This window comes from Ambystoma mexicanum, chromosome 14 (genome assembly GCF_040938575.1).
Source record: "Ambystoma mexicanum isolate Mex_15411 chromosome 14, UKY_AmexF1_1, whole genome shotgun sequence".
Classification (NCBI taxonomy): Eukaryota; Metazoa; Chordata; class Amphibia; order Caudata; family Ambystomatidae; genus Ambystoma; species Ambystoma mexicanum.
Genome location: NC_090940.1, coordinates 607851430 through 607867289, shown reverse-complemented (window position 1 = coordinate 607867289; position 15860 = coordinate 607851430). Strand labels below are relative to the sequence as shown.

At 45.7% G+C, this 15860-nt stretch overlaps 1 protein-coding gene across 3 annotated transcripts in view; it reads left to right on the top strand.

Annotated features, from left to right (window-relative positions):
* The window catches only part of GSTZ1 (glutathione S-transferase zeta 1), a 92665-nt gene that overhangs the window by 73433 nt on the left and 3372 nt on the right, over window positions 1-15860 (top strand). For all 3 annotated transcript variants that reach the window (XM_069638008.1, XM_069638009.1, XM_069638006.1), the window contains 2 exons: window positions 14334-14386; window positions 14580-14629. In XM_069638008.1, the coding sequence (XP_069494109.1) occupies window positions 14334-14386; window positions 14580-14629 (103 nt within the window). The remainder of the gene's footprint in view (window positions 1-14333; window positions 14387-14579; window positions 14630-15860) is intronic.

The following is a 15860-nucleotide window of genomic DNA, read 5'->3' as shown; positions in this document are numbered from 1 at the left end:
TTTGTCTTTGTTGATGGTCATTGTAAATTGTGAATGCCTGTTACATTGATTTAACCATGTCAGGAAGTCATTAGCTTCACTTTCACTGCCCTGCCATATTACGAGAATGGCATCAATGTATCTAGCCCATGCCAAAAGGTTAGGTTCAAAGGGGCGAGTAGTGTAAATGTGCCTTTTTTGAAAAATTCTATGTAGAGGTTAGCGACACTAGGAGCCATGGTAGCTCCCATAGCCGTCCCTTCTACTTGTTGGTAAAAATGGCCTTCGAATTCGAAATTTCTTTTGGTTAGGGAGACCTCTATACACCATAATATGAACGACGTTGGTACAGGGTCGTCATCTAGACGTGTTAGTAGAACTTCCTCAATAGTTTCTATGGTTTCTTGTTGAGGTATGTTAGTGTAAAGAGACACTATATCGAAGCTTATCATGAACTGAGTGTTCGCATTGTAGGGATGGTTTTCAAACCATTTTATGACATCCTTTTTGTCTTTGAGATAGGTTTTCACCCGTGTTACATAATTCTTTAAGTAATGGTCCGCAAATTTCGAAAGGGGCTCAAGAATAGAATTAATACCGGCTACTATGGGTCTGCCTGGGGGATTAACACTGTTTTATGTATCGTACGTAGACCATAAAAAGTAGGGGTGGACGGGTCAGTGTTGATTAGGAAATCTCGTTCTTGTCTCCTTATCCATCCTTGCTCTTCCGCTTTTGTTACTTTGAGGTCTATCATTTGTTGTAGTTCTTTAGTTGGATTGTGTCACGCTTTCTCCCGCACACCCTCTCCCTGCTCCCTCCGCACGCCAGGTCTCTGCCAGAATCCATCAGGGGATCCCGTTTATGCACTCTGGCAGTCGGAGACTGCATCATCTTACCCGCAATACCAGGACACTGTTTGGAACAGGGGTTTACCGGCCATCCCAGCGCTGGAAAGCACAATGGAGACTCCCACTGGCAGCCCGTAACAATCCACATCGTTTGCAACGATCCTCGCGTCACGTGAGAGGGCCAACACGATCACGCATCACGTGAGGGGGCAAGCACTACCAGGAGTCACGTGGAGACAACGCTTCCGCATCACGTGACACGCATCACGTGGTTCCTCTCAAGGATTCAAATATGGCCAGGAACACGGAAGCGTTGCTTCACAGCTGAACTCTTTCAGTACTGTACGGCTCTTGTTCCTTGTTCCTTACTTTGAACCTTGCTCCTACGATTCTGTCACGACCTCGGATTTTGTCTACTGGATTGCCTTTGTCTAACCCTTGGCATTGTGAACTTTGGCTTTGCATATTTCTACGACCTCGGACTTGGATTTGGATTGCCTCACGGATTTCGTTGTGTTTTGGTATTCTTGGCCACCGGCCTCTGCAAGGCGTTCGCCTGGCTGCATAACCTGGATTGCCTCAAACCTCGGTGTGCGCCCATCCACAGAGTCTCGCACACCAAGCCCCGTCCAGGGCCCCACTATCCATCTGGGTGTCATTTCCTATACACTAGGTAAGCGGTGCTCTTTTCCTTGCTGGATATTATTGTACTACACGCACATTGTTTTGATAGTCACTTATTGCCTTGCAGTGCTCCAGGGGTCCTTCTGGCTGTTCCCGGTTCCAGACCTGACGGCTCACAACAAATCCTGTGGCCTCAAAGACTGCACAGACACTGAATATCTCGTTGTCTGTGTGGTACTTGGGGACGGAGGCTTACTAATCTACACGACCATCAAGACCAAGTCCGTAACAGATTGTCTGCCAATTTTTTATAGTATGTGTTGTTATTCAACTGGTTGTGACATTCTTTTACATAGTCAACTTTGTCCAATGCTACTATGCCTCCCCCTTATCTGCTCTTTTTATAATGATTTCTTCATTTTTTGAGAGGGAGTTAATGTCATGATGCCTACCCCGGGCATCAGGACCAAGGCCCTCAGCTCTGGGAGCAGGCATCCAGACATTTGTTTAAACCTCAGCAGCCCCGGCTAGGGGCTGTCTGGGTTCAGTCCTGGCGCCTAAGGTGCCAGGCTCATCATAAAAATCAGTCCTGGAGCCAGGCTCATAGACTTTACTTACCTGATGCAGACCATGCTGCGAAAGAGTCCAAGCCTACATCAGGCCTGGATGGGACTATTTTGTTACAGGGACTATTTTTTACTCGGGCGTGGCTCTAGGGAACTTCTTACCTGGAACTACTTTGGAGGCTATTTAAACCACACCCGAACAGCAGCACATGCTTCGCGTTATTCTGCATCCAGCAGCGTGACGCTCACCGTGCCTGCAGCCAGCATCCAGTCTTCTGCCACGCCCTCGTGCCTGCAGCCAGCATCCAGTCTTCTGCCACGCCCGCCTCGATTCCGGAGCTCCTAGAATAAAGAAGAAGAAAAGGACAAGGTTATAAAACGAACTTATTTCAAATTCCTCACCTAATTCCGGAACAATTTCATCTCCGGACCTGGAAAGTACATCAGTCCTGCACGCGTCGCTTCGCCAGCTCCAGCACAGCGCCATACTTGCCAGTTCTCACAGCATCTTTCGATCTGGCACTGTCTCCATCATTTCTTTGCCGTAATCCGGCACCTAGGGGACAAAAGAAAAAAACAAGGCGAGCCAAGGGAAACAAATACAACCTCTTACCACCATAGACTTACCACCGGCGGTATTATTCCATATCTCTCCACATTTTCATATGCCGCATCTGTAAAGAGGGAGAAAAACAACACATTAACGCATGCAATAGTTACCGGACAGCGTTGGGTAACACATACTCTTACCTGAACGCCAGCAGCAGCTACGAGACCTTCTTCTCACGAACTCAGTTGCAACTTAAGGAAGGAAGGGGACAAGAGTGAACATCGGGCACATTGAACTCTTTGAACTTGATACTTACCAATCCCGCCAGGGACTTCAGAGTCAATACTTACCGCAACTCTCCCAACGCCTTCAAACCAGTGAAGTAACTGGTATCTACGCGCCCCTGCAAGACACGCAGGATGGAGAGCTCCTCTTTTACGAACATAATGTGAGGTTACTAAGGGGATATCGGAGGTGATTAGTGGGGGAGAGCGAGAACAGTTGGGAGGCCATCACTAAAACCCACAGGTGGTTAATCCCTGTCTCCACTTGCGGGAAAATACTTCTTCGGGTCCAGCAGACAAGACTAGCGGGCCAGTCCAGACAGTCATCTCTGCACTACGCATCACGTTGAAGGAGACCGCAGCTGTCCGGGTCCGATCGACACCCCTGTGGGGTTCGGGTGAGCGTAACAGTTAAGAGCTAGTGTTTCTAGATGACTAAGATTATGAAAGAACAAACTATTGTTATTTTCCAGTTTTTTATTTCGATTAGAACTTGTTTTTCAAAAATGATAAATTCTGCTGAATGTGAGAAGCTAGAAGGTTAAAAAATCCTTCCCATTTCTGCCCCTGTGTGGTTTTTATCAACGGACTGGGATATCTCGGTGGTATTCGTAAAATATTCTTTTAGATGTATCTTTCGCATAAGTTTGTAAAAATCGTTGCGAAAGAGAAATGGATCATGTTTTTTGGAGATGACATAACCTAGACCTTTATTAAGCACTCGTTCTTCATCTTTAGTAGGTTGGTATTTGGACAGTATAAAGAACTACAACAAATGATAGACCTCAAAGTAACAAAAGCGGAAGAGCGAGGATGGATAAGCAGACAAGAACGAGATTTCCTAATCAACACCGACCCGTCTACCCCTACTTTTTATTGTCTACCTAAGATACATAAAACCGTGTTAATCCCCCAGGCAGACCCATAGTAGCCGGTATTAATGCTATTCTTGAGCCCCTTTTGAAATTTGCAGACCATTACTTAAAGAATTATGTAACGCGGACGAAATCCTATCTCAAAGACACAAAGGGTGTCATAAAACGGTTTAAAACCTTCCCTACAATGTGAACACTCAGTTCATGATAAGCTTCGATATAGTGTCTCTTTACAATAAAATACCTCAACAAGAAACCATAAAAACTATTGAGGAAGTTCTACTAACACGTCTAGATGACGACCATGTACCAACGTCATTCATATTATGGTGTATAGAGGTCTCCCTAACCAAAAATCTTTTCGAATTCGAAGGCCATTTTTACCAACAAATAGAAGAGACAGCTATGGGAGTTACTATGGCTGCTAGTGTCGCTAACCTCTCCATAGAAGTTTTTGAAAAAAGGCACATTTACACTACTCGCCCCTTTGAACCTAACCTTTTGGCATGGGCTAGATACATTGATGACATTATCGTAATATGGCTTCCTGACATGGTTAAATCAATGTAACTGTCACCGGGGTCGGTGATATCTTCGTCCGAAAGTGTAGTTTCTGAAATCTCCCCCTCCCCCGACTCCTCACCTTCTTCTTCCTTCCAAGAACCCTTCTTTTCTTTTCTTCGAGCTGACGCCTTTTTTTTAATGAAGATAGGGACGACCCCGGAAGGAAGCCACCCTGCCCCCCCGAAGAAGGGAGACCAGGGGGCCCCAACCCCCGGGATCGACCAAGCGGGGAAAAAGCCCTTAGGCACAAAAAACCCCTGTATTATAGTTGGGTGTCTTGTAGGCGAGGAACCAGGAATACTTGAATGGTAAGAGCTGGTGGAAAGTATCTGGAGGCAACACGTGGAGAGAATACTCAGAACTCAGGCAGTCCAGTAAGCGGTCCGAGGATCTGGTACACAGGCTAGGAGTGGAAGTGACTAATACAGCAAGCAAAGGCAGTCCAGGGGAACAGGCCGGAGACTGGTACAAGGGAGGTCACAGCAAGCAATACTGAAGGTAGGAGAAGGAAGAGCGGAATGAGCTGAACAGACAAGAGGAGAAAAAAGCGGTAAGCGAAGATGGGAAGGAGGGAGGGTAAGCAAGTTGGAAGGAGGGCAAGGGAGAAGGGTGAATGAAAGCAAAACCAAGGGAGTGAGAGAAAGGCAGATAGGAGGAACAGAAGGGGCCGGACAGGGTACGAGGACCCGACCAGCAGACAAGCGAGAGACTCGGAAGAAAGCCACAGGCAGCAAGCAACTCAACTAACGGACGAAACCGGAAGCGTTGCGACTCCTCCATGACCCGGAAGTGGCCGGTTAAAACACCGGGCCGTGGAGCGCCCAACCAATCAGAATCAGAGGAAGGGAAACCAGGAAACAGGGGGCGTGGCCGAAGCGAACAGAGCTAAGTTCCGCGTCGCCAGCGGCTCCATAGACGCCAGGAACTCGGCGGTATGACAGTATGCCCCCTCCTACAAGCTCCTCCCCCTGGTTTCCCTGGATGAAAGAAGTAGTACTTGCGAAGTAGGACAGGAGCATTAATGTGTGTGATGGGTTCCCAAGAGTTTTCCGAGGAAGGGTAGCCCTTCCACTTAACCAAATATTCCAACCTGTCCTTATGATACCTGGAGTCACAGAGTTGGGCGACCTCATATTCAGCTCGAGTGGAACCGTGAGGAATCGGGGCCTGTCTAACCTGTCGTGCCCATGTGTCTGCATGAAATGACTTGAGTTGGGAAGCATGGAAAACAGGGTGGACCCTTTTTAGGTTGTTGGGTAGCTTTAAGCGAAAAGCCACAGGATTGATTTTCTGTATGATCTCATATGCCCCTAGATACCTTGGAGATAACTTGGAGGGATGTACCCAACGAGGTAAATATCTAGTGGAGAGCATGACTTGGGTACCCACATCCCATCCTGGTACAGGTCTACGATGTTTGTTGGCTTGAATGCAATACCGGGCTTGGGCTGACTTAAGGCCTTCCTCTACCTTCTTGTGTGTCTCTCTAAGGAGGGAGAGGGAAGAATCTACTGATGGTACGTTAGTAGAGAGGCCCGAGACAGGAAGAATGGAGTGAGGGTGAAAACCATAAGTACCAAAAAAAGGACTGAACCCCAGAGCGGCATGTGTGGAGTTATTGTAAGAGAATTCAGCTAGAGGGAGTAGCGTGCACCAGTTGTCTTGTTGGGAGTTGATAAAGCACCTTAAGTACTGTTCCAGGGTTCCGTTCAAACGTTCAGTTTGCCCATTGGATTGTGGATGGAATCCAGAGGTGAGAGCTCTTTCGATACCTAGTCTGATACACAGGGCCTTCCAGAACCGGGAGGTGTACTGACTACCCCGGTCTGAAATTATCTTGTTAGGTAGACCATGTAACCGGTATATGTCTTGGAGAAACACTTCCGCCATCTTGGCTGCAGTAGGGACGCCAGGCAATGGGGAGAAGTGAGCCAATTTGGTAAATTAATCCACTACTACCATGACACAGGTGCATCCTTCAGACGGGGGTAAATCTACTATGAAATCAGTAGAAATCGTGCTCCAGGGACCCTTGGGTACAGCATTTGGTTCCAGTAGACCAATCGGTCGTTTACGGGATGACTTACTCCTCAGACAGACGATACATGACTGAACGTACTGCTCTACATCCCTTCTCATTGTAGGCCAGTAGAAATGTCTTTGAAGATAGTCGTGAGTGCCAGTCACACCCCTGTGTCCTCCTAGTTTGGAATCATGACACCAGACAAGTGCGGTCTTACGAAAAGCCGGAGTGAGTAGTTAAAGTTTTCCTCCTACAAGGTAAAGGCCGTTCCTGATTTCATAGGCCAGATCTTCAGAGTGTATTTCAACTTCAAAACGACCTCCAGAATCCTCCTGTACCTGCTGAAGGAATTTAGAAATAATTCCAATAGTCCTGGACTGGGGAAACATCCGTTCAAGATGCGTCTCTGACTCTGGCAGGTAATCACTCCGGCGGGAAAGAGAGTCGGCTACAACATTCGTTTTGCCAGGGATGTAGGTTATGTGGAATTCGAATTGGGCGAAGAAGTGAGCCCATCGGGCCTGTCGAGTATTGTAGCACTCGAACTGTTTGAGAACCTGTAAATTCTTATGATCGGTCCTTATGGTGAACGGGAACCTTCCTCCTTGAAGCAGATGGCGCCATTCTACACAGGCCGCTTTCATGGCTAGAAGCTCTCTCTCAATGACCGAGTAGTTCCTTTGACTGGAGTTTAGGGTCTTCGAGAAATAAGCCACTGGATGTTCTGTACCCTGGATCTCTTGAAGAAGCACCACCCCTATTGTGGCTGAAGAAGCGTCCGTCTCTAGAACGAAGGGTAGATGTTGATTTGGTTGTTGTAAAATGGGTGCTGAACAGAAGGCTTCCTTAAGATTTCCAAAGCTGTCTTCCGCCTCCGCTGTCCATTTGAATGGAGTTGCGAGGTGATGGGTAGTATCTTTTGAGAGAAATTAGGGATGAATCTCCGGTAGAAGTTTGCTAACCCCAGGAATTTCTGTATCTCTTTGACTGAGATGGGTGAGGGCCATTCAATGATGGAAGATACCTTGTTAGGATCCATGGAGATACCGTGGTCTGACAGAATGTATCCTAAATAAGGAATGGAGGAGGCTGAAAACACACATTTGGCGAGCTTAACAGACAACTGATTTCTCTGTAGCCTTCTGAATACTTCCCTGACATGTTCCACATGGTCTTCAGGTGTATGAGAGTATATCAGAATGTCATCTAAATAAACCAATGGGGTTTGGCACAGGAGATCGGAGAATAGTCTGTCCATAAATCGTTGGAATACCGACGGGGCGTTTACCAACCCGAACGGCATTACCTGGTATTCAAAAAGTCCGAAAGGAGTCCGGAATGCTGTCTTCCATTCGTCTCCTTTCTGCACCCGGAGTAAGTGGTAAGCATTCCTCAGGTCGAGTTTGGTAAAGATGGTAGCACCCTGTACAGCTTGTAGGATGTCGGTTATCAATGGCATGGGATACCGGTCTTTTATGGTAACCTTGTTTAGACCGCGATAATCTATACACGGCCTCAACTCCTTTGAATCCTTTTTTGAGATGAAGAACAGGGATGCCCCTGCAGGGGACTTTGAAGGCCTTATGAGCCCGTTCTCCATGTTGCTGTCCAGGTACGTTCGGAGGTATTGTTTTTCTTCTAATGACAGTGGAAACATCCTACCGAAGGGTACCAATGCACCTGGGGTGAGATCAATGCAACAGTCTTCAGGCCGGTGTGGAGGGAGCTCGACGGGTATATTTTCAGTTGCCACTTCATTGAACTCCTTCAGGTAGAGTGGGAGACACTGCACCGTTCTGACTTCGCAGCTATTTGTGGTCTTGACGGTCTTGAATCTTGGTTCTGGCAAGCATTCCGATTTGCATAGTGAGGACTGAAAACTAAGTAAGTTTCTAGACCAGTCAATACTGGGGTTGTGTCTACATAGCCAACAGATACCCAGGATAAGAGGGAAGTGAGCAGCCCTGATGATATCGAATGTGATACTTTCGGTGTGTTGTTGGATGGACAAAGTAAGTGCTTCAGTGGTGTGAGTGATCAAACCCGAGCTCAAAGGTTTGCCATCAACTCCTTCCACTTTTTGATCTTCTCGTTTGGCTATCCTCTTGACTCCATGTCGTTCTGCCCAATGGGTATCCATGAAGTTCCCTGCTGCTCCACAGTCGAGTAGGGCTAAAGCGGTTACTTCCTTGGGGCCAACTCTGAGAGAAACTGTGAGCACCATCAACCGGGAGTCCTCAGATGTTTCTGTAGAGGATACAGAAAGAGGCGCGTAGGGACAAAGAGCAGCCCCTCGGTAATGCGTCCCAATGTTTACCGAGGGCGAGCGTTTCCCGACCTTCTGGGTGGTACTTCCGGACAATCTCTTAATAAATGTAATGAAGATCCGCAGTACATACACAAGGAACCCTCCCTGCGCCGTTTCCTTTCTTCTGGTGTGAGCGGGGCTCTGGTGGTTCCAATCTGCATGGGTTCTTCTTTAGTTGTCCGTTGGAAGGGTACAGATGCAGGTGAGTGAGTCTCCACGAGAGGGGGTACACTTAGCCTGGTCTTCTTCTTTTCTTGACATCTTTCCGTCATTCTGAAGTCAATTCGGAGGGTAGCTGTCAGAAGTTCAGCGAAAGACACCGGTCTTTCTATTCTGGCTAGTTCGTCCTTCAATTCCTCCCTTAAACCTCGCCGGAATATGGCATACTGAGCCTGTTCCTGCCAACCTGCCTCAGCTGCCACCTGTTTGAAAGTGGTGATGTATGTCAGTAGATCAGAATTCCCCTGACGGATGTCAAGGAGGTCCTCCGAGGCCAAGTATGTACTTTCTGTTCGCAAAAAGGTTTGTTGAATCAGGGCCTTAAAGGCATTGTAGTCCTGTAAAACCGGGTCTGGCTGGTTTACTAGAGGGGTAGCCCAAGCCAGGGCATTCCCGGGCATGTGGGTGATCATAAACCCCACCTTGGCGTGGTCTGAGGCAAAGGTCTGAGGGCGAAAGGAAAAATGAAGATTGCATGCGTCCAGAAACTCCTTAACCTTCTTTGGGGATCCATCGAACTTCCCTGATACTAGGGGAAGTGGAGGTAAATCGGTTAAAGGTCTTTCTCTGTCTGTCAGATGCTGTTGAAGGGTGGCGTTAGCTGTCTTAAGGTTCTGCATCTCCAGACTTAGACTTTGTACAGCAGCTACGAGTTCTTGTACCTGCTGTGGGGTGGCCATCTCTTTTTGGCATCGCAAACTGTCACCAGGGTCGGTGATATCTTCGTCCGAAAGTGTAGTTTCTGAAATCTCCCCCTCCCCCGACTCCTCACCTTCTTCTTCCTTCCAAGAACCCTTCTTTTCTTTTCTTCGAGCTGACACCTTTTTTTTATGAAGATAGGGGCGACCCCGGAAGGAAGCCACCCTGCCCCCCCGAAGAAGGGAGACCAGGGGGCCCCACCCCCGGGATCGACCAAGAGGGGAAAAAGCCCTTAGGCACAAAAAAACCCTGTATTATAGTTGGGTGTCTTGTAGGCGTGGAACCAGGAATACTTGAATGGTAAGAGCTGGTGGAAAGTATCTGGAGGCAACACGTGGAGAGAATACTCAGAACTCAGGCAGTCCAGTAAGCGGTCCGAGGATCTGGTACACAGGCTAGGAGTGGAAGTGACTAATACAGCAAGCAAAGGCAGTCCAGGGGAACAGGCCGGAGACTGGTACACGGGAGGTCACAGCAAGCAATACTGAAGGTAGGAGAGGGTAGAGCGGAATGAGCTGAACAGACAAGAGGAGAAAAAAGCGGTAAGCGAAGATGGGAAGGAGGGAGGGTAAGCAAGTTGGAAGGAGGGCAAGGGAGACGGGTGAATGAAAGCAAAACCAAGGGAGTGAGAGAAAGGCAGATAGGAGGAACAGAAGGGGCCGGACAGGGTACGAGGACCCGACAAGCGAGAGACTCGGAAGAAAGCCACAGGCAGCAAGCAACTCAGCTAACGGACGAAACCGGAAGCGTTGCGACGCCTCCGTGACCCGGAAGTGGCCGGTTAAAACACCGGGCCGCGGAGCGCCCAACCAATCAGAATCAGAGGAAGGGAAACCAGGAAACAGGGGGCGTGGCCGAAGTGAACGGAGCTAAGTTCCGCGTCGCCAGCGGCTCCATAGACGCCAGGAACTCGGCGGTATGACAGTAACAGACATTTACAATTTACAATGAACATCAACAAAGACGAAATCAACTTCCTTGATTTAACTATTCTCCATCAAGAAGGGAAGCTACAAGTAAAACCCTACCACAAAAAGACTGATCAAAATTCCTTATTACACTACCATAGTCATCATGTGAAACATCTGAAGAACAATCTTCCCTATGGACAATTTTTACGGTTAAAAAGAAATAGCAGCACAAAAGAGGCATATGAAGAAGAAGCAAGAAGCCTATCCATAAATTAAAAGAAAGAGAATACCCCAAAAAGCTCATAAAAAAGCTGCAAAACGAGCATTTAATAACAATAGGGAATCTCTCTTACAGGACAAGGTTAAAAAACCGAAAGATGACAGAATAGTGAGCGTTAACAAGTTCACTAATCTAAGTCTGACGATTACAAACATAGTCCGAAAACAATGGAAAATTTTCGATAAATCATTGAATCAGTTACAGTGCCGCCTCTTTGCCTATAAAAAAATCGACTACTATAGGTAATAGTGTCAGTAGTAGTAAATTGAAGGGGAAACTACCCCAAATAGAAACCCTTACAAAAAGCTGGGGTCTAAATCCAATTATAGGGCACCACCCATGTGGGAAATGTTCTGTTTGTAAATTTACAACTAAATCTAAAGAAGTAGATGTAGGACTGGAGACACCTTGGCAGCAAACCGAATTCACAAATTGCAATTCTGATTTTGTCATCTATATGATAACTTGTCCGTGCCAGAAGAACTACATAGGCAAAACTATAAGAAAAGTAAAAAAAAGAATCTTAGAACACAGAAGTTGCATAAAGAATAAAACCATTATGGCACCTATGGTAAAACATTTTGTAGAACATAACCACACGAGTGAAGACCTAAAATGGACCATCCTCCAGACAATAAAAGGGAATGATATGAATAAAAAGAAAAAAATCCTTCTCGAGAAAGAACAAAGGCTCATCTTCCTCACCAAGAGCGATAAGGAAGGGCTTAATGAAGCCATAGAATGGCATAAAATCTAAAGAGCAGAGACTAATTTACCTTGAGAGCAATGCAACGTTAGGCTTCCAACAAGAAGACACTAGTCAAGTTTTTCCTAGCAAACGCTATATCAGTATTATAAAGGGCCTGACACCATCGTATTAACAATTTAAGATATACCTTAGTTTTGTAGACAGCTCTCCTAAACACCTTCAACCATATAGACCCAGGAACTAGGGTACTAGGACTCAGTCTAATATATGTAACTAGACTCATGTAGTACTATAGATAGAGCTAATCAGGAAATAAATCCGCAAAAATTCCAACACCGAAGGATAAACCTAGTATATAGACTGTACATTTTAAATACTTAATTATCTAGATCTGAATCTTTTTCCCAATGGATATATCATCTAGATGTAAGTTAGTCATCTGACTGGAACCTAGTACCCTTCACTATAAGCATGACGATGCTCTGTAAACTACGAGATCCATAGCGCAGGTAGAGACTAACAAAGGACTAAGGATTAACATAAATATACACACTAAAGATGGCGCCTGCCATTGAAACAAACAACACACGGCCTCCAAGTACATACGCTATGAGCGAGAGTCCCTTTGATTTAAACAGGCACTGAGAGCGCATGTAGAAACTGAAAAAGGACTCGGGAGTAATGCATATAAAATTATAAACACACTAAAGATGGCACCCGCAAATTGAAGAAAACCGCACACGGCGTCCTACTACACACGCTACGATCGAGAGGTCGATGCAAACAGGCACTGAGAGCCCACAGTTCGCACGAGCAAAGGTAAACTTTTTACTAGTGCATAAATAGGTAGATTCCTATATGTACAATGCGGAGAGACTACATATAATAATATACTCGAGTACCCCATTCTATAAGAATTCCCTTTTACTTCCTGTCTCGTACAGACAAATGCAACAAACCAACACATGTGGCTTTCCTGAGCATCTGATGTTTGAATAAACAGCAAGGGAGGACGTTTTACAATCCTGAATAAATGTGAATTTACTCCGGGCCATAGCACCGTAGAAAAGGTAAGCCAAGTTAAAATAACCTCGAGTCTACTAGATGCGACCTCATAACTGAATTATAGGACTTAATTAACATTTAGACGTCCCCTCTAATGAAAACTCTGTATGATACCATTACAGCTGTATTATAACGACCGACTGCTATTTATAGAGCTAAAGTGGAATACTACTGGAGAACCTATACAAGAGACCTACCTACTATTAACTATCCACCACAGGGAGGTATGTTAAATGTACCTACATAAGGCTGCTTCATGTAGATGTGTTTACATGGATTGACCCTTATGGACAGCGGGTTTTAACAGAATATAAATATTCAAATTTTAGGTCTAGCTGATTAAAACTAAGAGTGCAGCTATTCGACCTAGAGGACCACTCCTGCTACAATCAGGACCCTACCTCTCAAGACTTTCTCCACCCTCTGGACCAGGTATAACATTTCTTATCCAAGGCCCAGTATAATTAAATATATAACAAGAGAATCATTTAAACATTGATAGTTTACCCTCTCTTTTCTTGTTTTTTCTTATCAGCAGTCACAACAAATAGAGGAATAACGCCTCAGTTACTGTCAACAAGAGTTGTAATTGGTTCCAACGGTTATCAAGACAGCTCTACCTGTTTGTGTGTTTTTTAATTGTATAAATTACAGTGGCATATCTCCTGAGGAAGGTTCCAAGAGTCACGAACGAGAACCAAAACATGTTGAGTCCCCTTACCCTAGCTAGAAATAACTAGCTTTGAATACTTATTCCAACCTAAGGGTGCAGACTATAATAGACATATGCTAATTTTATAGTCTTGAATACTTACAACTGTTTAGATAACATTCTATACCTAAATAGTCTTAGGTTTGTGTGTCACTAATTGAATTGTTGTTTTTAGACCGTGATTTTATCACGGTTAATTATGTGCATCTACAGCTATTAAATGTCTTACTTTTTAAACTGATATTATTGAATACAAATATATATTTGTGATAAAGAAACAGTATTAGTTTAATATTTTGAGTACTGTGACTTTTAAGTTGCTATGTACCTCTGTTGTTCTAGATTTATATTTAGCAGTTTATTTTCCCTGTACCCACTGACTATTTATTTAATGTTTAAGATCACTTTTTTGCTCTTTTCTGTTTTTATTACAGATTGTAGCATCTTAGCCTATTCTTTTCTGTTGGCCCAAAAAAGGCACAACACAAGCGGATTTTTGTAATTCATAATTTTATGCAAGGTGAAACCAAGCCTTTTGTCTGCAGGGCATTTACTTAGAGTAGATCAACCCGTTGGAGTGAGGGTTGGAAGGGAATGTTGCTGTGGGAGATCTTGAAGCTTTGTCTGCAGGGCATTTACTTGGAGTAGATCACCCCCTTGGCAGAGTTGGAGGGAGGGTGAACGGGAATGTTGCTGTGTGAGATCTTGAAGCTTTACAGAAGAAGAGGGTGGCTGGGGTGACAGAGTCTGCTTCATAAAAGAGTGGGTGGACTGTGCTGTTCTGGAACCTCTCCAGAAGGATGCAGACCGAACTTTCAGAGAATATGGTTATTAAACCCCCCAGGTGATCTGCAGGTTTATTTTGTATTGTTTTTTATGTTAAGATTGTGTATGTCCTAGCACTGGAGCGTAGTGCCAAAAATGTGGCCAGTTACTGGATTGCATAGATGCTGCAGCAATTAGTTATTTGGGCAGATATGCATGTGTGGGATTAATGAAAGGCACATGCAGTGGAAAGCATGCGAGGAAGGCCACTGAGCGGGGGAATGCACCTCATTTTATTTTTAGGGCTCTTGGCTCGAGTTAAGTGTTGCATTTATTTTCTCTCCTGCAGCTCTGGAGCAGATTTTGGAGGGCACAGCGGGACAGTATTGCGTTGACGACGAGGTAATCGGCACAACATTCAGCAGTTTGGCGCTTCCGCAGGGTCACGCGTGGGTCTTTCCCCAAGGATTTTACATGCATTTCTCAGGGGTCCTTCGGAGCGAGTGACCAAGCGGCCAGAAGAACATTCATGCCTGGCTTGAAGCGCTTGGAACACAGAGTAATGTTTAATATTTCTTCCTTCCTTTCTTTCCAGCTTTCCATGGCAGATCTCTGCTTGGTCCCTCAGGTGTACAACGCAGAGAGGTAAGGGATGCAGACTCAATGTATAGTACGCAGGCTCCTTTACCATCTGTGGTTTAATTTGCCAATTATTCACTGAAGATGTTTGGCCAATTATTAGTGAGAATGCATTGCCACCAAGTTCTCTTTTCTCCCCTGGAATTCATGGCTGAAGTTGTATCTTTACTTCCCAAGAATGCATTGCTGCTATTTTCATTCTGTATTCCTAAAAAGACCTTCTGGGGGTCTTCTCTAATAAACAGAAATGCTGTGTTACCGCCTTCTCTCGGAGTGAAGAAATTGCCTAACCTCAGTCTCTCCTCTCGTTGGAGGAGCCAGACCGCACAGTGGCCTGCTCATCTCAATCTGCCGAAACTATGTCCCGTCTTCTCCCAGAACATACTTCTGGCTCTTGCTCACCTTCCCAGAATGAAATGCTTCTGCCTCCTATCCCATTCCCTCTGAACCGACAGGAATGCCTTGCTGGAGTTGTAACTCACTCCCTGGAATCATTATTCCACCACCCGCTGTTTTTTCACCCCCCAGTTGCGTTGCTGCGGTCTTGCAGCAGAATGCAATGTTGCCAGCTCCTGGTCAGTTTCATCAGAACAGATTGCTTTGACACAATGCACGGCAGCCGCCTGACTCCCCAGAATTGCTCTTTACAGAAGTCCTGGATTTTCTGAATGCTGCTTAAGGAGCCCCTTGCTCTTTCAGCTTTCGCCACCCACTCCACTCTTGCCAGGCTGCAAGTGGTTGGGCTGAAGGCATTAGAAAAGAGCTGCAGTAATACGAGGTGACCTGAGCTGAAGCGTGCCTGCTGCTGGCATCAAATTGATAATTGTGGCATGCCTCCATGCCCTACTCGGGTGTCTTGGGCCACTCTAAACCCAGCCACCACAGCACAATTCAGTTTCCATTTCAGAGAAGTTGGCTTGCTCTTCACAGCAAAGTAGAATGTTCACCCACATGTTTTAATTGAAATATTCACCGGAGCTAGAATTTGCAGGTGGCGATTTCACTGAAGAATTTGGATTGTTCGCTGGCACATTCCAACCGGGATGTCCATCAGCTGCATTATTCCACCTGGGGCGTTACCTAGCAACAGAATATGTATTTGGATATCCCAGTTAGATTAGGATTCATTCTAGTGCTGGGCAATTAGTGGATATTGGGGTGCTTTGCCACAGCATGATATCCCCACATATCATGCTGTAGCCTTTATGGACTCTCCGAACGGGTTACAATCTTCCCT